At 47.8% G+C, this 5433-nt stretch overlaps 1 protein-coding gene across 2 annotated transcripts in view; it reads right to left on the reverse strand.

Annotated features, from left to right (window-relative positions):
• EAPP (E2F associated phosphoprotein) overlaps window positions 1-2005 on the reverse strand; it is a 19521-nt gene extending 17516 nt beyond the window's left edge. The window contains exon 1 of one of the 2 annotated variants that reach the window (XM_007117890.4): window positions 1805-2004. In XM_007117890.4, coding sequence (XP_007117952.1) covers window positions 1805-1878 — 74 coding nt within the window. In that variant the 5' untranslated portion in view covers window positions 1879-2004. Of the gene's footprint in view, window positions 1-1804 lie in introns of both variants that reach the window. The other variant, XM_024116455.3, reaches the window with a different exon arrangement.
• Between the last annotated feature and the right edge of the window lie 3428 nt (window positions 2006-5433).

Here is a 5433-nt window from a genome sequence, read left to right on the forward strand (position 1 = left end):
GACCGGTGCACGAACCCGTGTCCCCTGCATCGGCAGGCGGACTCACAACCACTGTGCCACCAGAGAAGCCCTAGAGACATTTTTGATTATCACAGCTGGGAGGTGGGAGGAGGGGTACTGGCATCTAGTGGCATATTTACTGCCTGCTGTAAAAGAGGTGGATTCTCCAAGCTCAAGTGGTCCTCAGCCATGGTACGAACCCAATGAATGTGTAGCACCCATCTGGGCCTCTCCATGTAACCCCTACAGGAGTTGGGAAGTAAGAGCAACCAACACAAACATGATGCTCATGCTGTATGCTCTGCTGTCAGGTGTCTCCAACTCAGAAGACATGTGTTCTGCCAGCTTCCATGAAACAGTACTACGCTATAAAAGATTCGCTTCTAGGTATGGTAAAATCAAATCCTGAGAGACACCTCTTAAACACCTCTCTAACACAATCTCCCTTTTTAAAATGAGCATTCAATTCAGAGCCTTGAGCAGGCAATACTGCCTAATAACTGTTTTGTTTTCAAAGTATTTATTTTTATCGTTACCTTACCAGTGGCAACTGTCACAGGAATATAAAGCCTCTTTAAAGACATTTAACTACATGGGAATTCCCTGGTGGTCCAGTAGTTAGGACTCCGTGCTTCCACTGCTGAGGGCCCAGGTTCGATCCCTGGCCGGGGAACTAAGATCCTGCAGACCGCGAGGCCAATAAAAAGACATTTAACTATAAAAATGTGAATTAACTTAAAGAAAAAGATTAAATAAATAATAAGAGGGGTGAATACGGGGATGGTAATGGCAGAATAGCTCAAGTTCAGGAAAGACTGAATCCAATCAAATTACTAATTGAGGCCTACTTTCACAAACTGGACCCATTAATTGAAATTCTTCATAAGGGAATCTTGGAATCCATCCTCACTCCCCACAACAGAAATCTTCGGAGCAGTGTGATCTCCCATGCCTATAACCTCTCCTCAGGATAATATAAGGAAACACTGTGACTGAAAGAAGGACAGTTTCACTGAAAGCTTAGTTGGACAGAATGTTTTAAAGTTTATGAACAGGATCTGCTGACAGCTTAAAAAATGGCTAAATTTTCCTGGAAAACTCTTGTCAACTTAACTGCAATTTTCCTCCAGATAGGATTAATCCCTCCCTTCTGGAAATTCCCATAGAACTTCATCTATGACTATCCCACGTCATCTTTTTCTACAGGGGTCTTCTGAGATACACGTTTACTTCCGAGACATATATCTTCCGAGATATATATATCTTATGTCCCCTACTTTACCGTTAAACCTGTCAAAGACAAAAATCTTATGACTGACCTCTGTAGCCCACAGCAAGTATACAATAGGTGGTCAAAAAAAAAAGTTAAATACCCCCTTATTTCTGTTTACTGCAGTTTAGCCTTCATTATGGTCACTTCACAGTAAGTCCCATGTGCCTCACAACATACTCATGATATACTTATTATACTTCCTTTTTATAGATGAGAAACCGACGACAGAGGACTTGCCTTCGGTCACAGTGCTAGTAGCTGCAGAAGCAGGATTCGATTTCACGGTTTTTGAATCTTACGCGTAATTCCAGAATGAGCCCCTTCCCCGCGCCAGTGTCGGTCCCGCCTCCCCCGTGGCTACGCGACCTAACCAGACCCGCCTCGGCGTCCCACAGGCGACAGCGGAGCGCGATAGGGGTCCGAACCGCTGGACAGAGGATCCGCACGGGTCCGGCAAGCGCAGCGAGAGGGGGAGGCTGAGGCCTGGCCTCGGCCCGAAGCCTCGGGGACCGGGGCAGGGTAGGGGCCTACCTGCTCAAAGCCGGCTCCTCGTCACTAGGCTCTTCAACTGCGTAGGGGTCATAGTCATCTTGGAGGCGGTTCATGGCGGCCTGCCCCCTCCGATACCGTCCACAGGCGTCGGCAGAGTACCTGCTTTCTCCGCAGGTCCCTTTCCTAAAGCGCTCCAGCACCACTTCCGCCCGCACGTCCGCGCCCTCACTGCGCGCCTGCGCAGATCTTCCAAGCGAGGGGCTGGAGGAGGAAGCGGGGGAGGGGCCGGGAGAAGGGGCAGGGAGGAGGGGCAGGGGAGGAGGAGGGGGAGGTGGCGGGGAGATCAGTAAGTTTTATATATATATATGTATGCGTGTGTGTGTATATATGTATGTTGTTTTGGCCATGCCCTTTGGCTTGTGGAATCTTAGTTCCCTGACCAGGGATCGAACCCAGGCCCATAGCAGGGAAAGCGCGGAGTCCTAACCACTGGACCGCCAGGGAACTCCCTTCCGTGGTTTTCAACTATTGTTCCACCCAACTCTTTTTCGAGGTACAATACTCTCCCATGAGTCACAGTGATGTGAAGGAGACACCTGTTGGGGAGCCCATTTTTCCTTTTCTGAGAACTGTGGCCCTCCTCAAGGATGTGCCCTTACATCCATATTCATTCTGATCCACAAAAGTTGAGTCATTACTTATTTACTCCCATAAACTTAAAATTAAGAATTGGAGATTCTGGGACTTCCCTGGTGGTGCAGAGGTTAAGAATCCGCTTGCCAATGCAGGGGACACGGGTTCGAGCCCTGGTCCGGGAGGATCCCACATGCCGCGGAGAACTAAGCCTGTGGACCACAACTACTGAGCCTGAGCTCTAGAGCCCGCGAGCCACAACTACTGAAGCCCACGTGCCTAGAGCCCGTGCTCAGCAACAAGATAAGCCACCGCAATGAGAGGCCCGCTCACTGCAATGAAGAGTAGCTCCTGCTCGCCTCAACTAGAGAAAGCCGGCGCAGCAACAAAGACCCAATGCAGCCAAAAATATAAACAAATAAATAAATGAATTTATTTAAAAAAGAAAAAGCATTAGAGATTCTAAGGAGTTGGCTGTAATCCTACAACTGGTAACAGAACAAGTAAACTCAGGGGCTGAGCCTGCCATTTTTGGTGGCTGTTTGGGGGTTACATATGCTAATGACGAGCAAGCAAAGAAAACCACGAGTATGTAGCAAACTGAAACAGAGGCTTTCCCTGAGTCCCTTTTCAAAAACTGTAAGCCCTCAACCCCACCCTCTTCTCTCCATCCCATCTTCTCTATCCCTAAATCCACTTTTCCCCCTTCAACTTCATGTTACTTGTTTGCTTACTTCTGTCTCCCTCTTCCATTTCTCTATTGCTGCACAAAAACATCACTCCAAAACTTAAGAGCTTTAAAACAAAAACACTCATCTATTTTTACCCAAATCTGCAATTTTGAAAGGCATTACTCTGATCCCCAATGTCTAGGGTCTCGGTTTGGGACTAAAACCTGAGCATGTCTCTTTTCCATGCATCGTTCTCCACAAAGCCTTGGGCTTCTGTTGAAGGAGATGATTGGTGGGCTGTGACCACTGGTTGATCTTTGAGCTGGACTCAGGCAATCAAGTTTCCTCACCTGCTCCCCTATCCTTGCAATGTACACTCTGCCTCCTGTTCCCCTCTTGTTCCTCCCCTGTTCAGACAGTGGGAACTGTCCAAATGATGAAGCCTTGAGGGAGTAGGGTGTTGTTGAGACCATCTGGACAGTATATCTGACAACCCAGTTAAGGCTTCTGTATAAACTTTTAAGAATTGGCTGGGGGACTTCCCTGGTGGCACAGTGGATAAGACTCTGCGCTCCCAATGCAGGGGGCCCAGGTTCGATCCGTGGTCAGGGAACTAGATTCCACATGCATGCCGCAACTAAGGAGCCAGCGAGCCGCAACTAAGGAGCCCACCTACTGCAACTAAGACCCAGTGCAACCAAAATAATTTTTTTTTTAAAAAAGAGACCTTTAAAAAAAAAAAGAAATGGCTGGCAGGGATAGAGATCTTCTACTCTTTCAGCGCCCAAGACAATCCTAGTAAGTTCCCTTGACTCTTAAACCTGCCATCTACAAATTTAGAGTAGCCTGCCTCTTTACTCTCTCCTTAGTGAGGGAGGGGAGTCAGTTTGTAAACCAGCAGCTTCCTCACAACATGGCAGCCCCAGAGTTGTCAGCCTTCTCACTCACAGCTCAGGTCTCCCACACAGGGTCCTCAGAGGCCCAGAAGGAAGCTGCAAGCCTTCTGCTGACCTAACCTCAGAATCCCCCGAACATTACTTTGGCCTCATGCTGTTGGTCAGCCTAGTCACTAAGTCCAGATTCCAGGAGAGGGGTAGATACACCTCTCAATCGGCAGAGTAGCTGGGATATAAAAGGTCTCAGTTTACAGTCTTAAAAATTGTGTTTGGAATTCCCTGGTGGTCCGGTTGTCAGGACTCTGCGCTTCCACTGCAGGGGGCCCAGGTTCAATCTCTGGTCAGGGAGCTAAGATCCTGCAAGATGCCTGGCACGGCACAAAAAAATAAACAAAAGTGTGTTTGTCTCACCGTCTAAAAACAAAAGGAGAGTTCAATAGATTAAATGGACTATTTCAGAACTCGTGAATCGACTATTAAACATAAACGACTATTTTAAACAAATTTTAAGTGTTTTAAATGTTTCAAGTGTTTTAAAATACTTTGTGAGGGAGTTCCCTGGTGGCCTAGTGGAGTCAGGCTTTCACTGCCTGACCCAGGGTTCAGTCCCTGGTCGGGGAACTGAGATACCATAAGCCACGCGGCACGGCCAAAATAAAATAAAAAACTTTTGTGTTTGCCGGTATTATATACTTAACTCCAGCACTGCACAATTTACAAAGTGGTAGAAGTTTGTAGTAATACTTTGCCCTGTTTACTTCAGTGTTAAAATCTTGACTTTTTTCCTTTAGGTTTCACCAGGTTTAGTTGTGTGTTTTGAAGCAGTTCATGTGTTGAAGTAGTTGATGAGACGCTAACTCAAGAGGACGCTGCGAACAAAACGATCGCTTTTAAGTTGATTGGGGAAATCTTACTACGTAAATGCATAATGGGGATGGGGAGGAGGGAAAGGTCCTTATAATAACCATGCCCAGTGGGGATGAGTTCGGTCGGGCTGCGAAACCAAAACCAGAAGGTGAGACCAGACCCGAGCCCCGACTCACACCCTCAAATGCCTGGCACCAGGCGCCCCGAACTCCAGCCGTCCCCATCGCCCCTCCAGGTCCCGACTCTTCGCCGCACACCCACGCCCCCCGGACCACGGCGACGTGTCTCCGCTGGGAATTAGAAGGTCCCACATCCACCACAGAGGACGTGGCGTACATCTAGAGAAACCAGGAGGTCAAGGAAACCTGCCCTAGGCTCCTCGAGGCCACACAAGCCGAAGAGAAAGTAACAAACTAGAAACCCGCCTGAGGGCTAACTACCCCCAAACATGGTGATTTCTCAATGGAAATGACAAGGTTCACTCAACCTCTCTACCATAAAAGACATATTGACCTACCTCACAGGGGTGTTGTGAGGATTAACAAATGTGCTAAAAAATAGCAAGTTCAGAGCAAAAAGGTACACAATTTTTCACACATCC

Source organism: Physeter macrocephalus, chromosome 11, assembly GCF_002837175.3.
Source record: "Physeter macrocephalus isolate SW-GA chromosome 11, ASM283717v5, whole genome shotgun sequence".
NCBI classification, from domain to species: Eukaryota; Metazoa; Chordata; class Mammalia; order Artiodactyla; family Physeteridae; genus Physeter; species Physeter macrocephalus.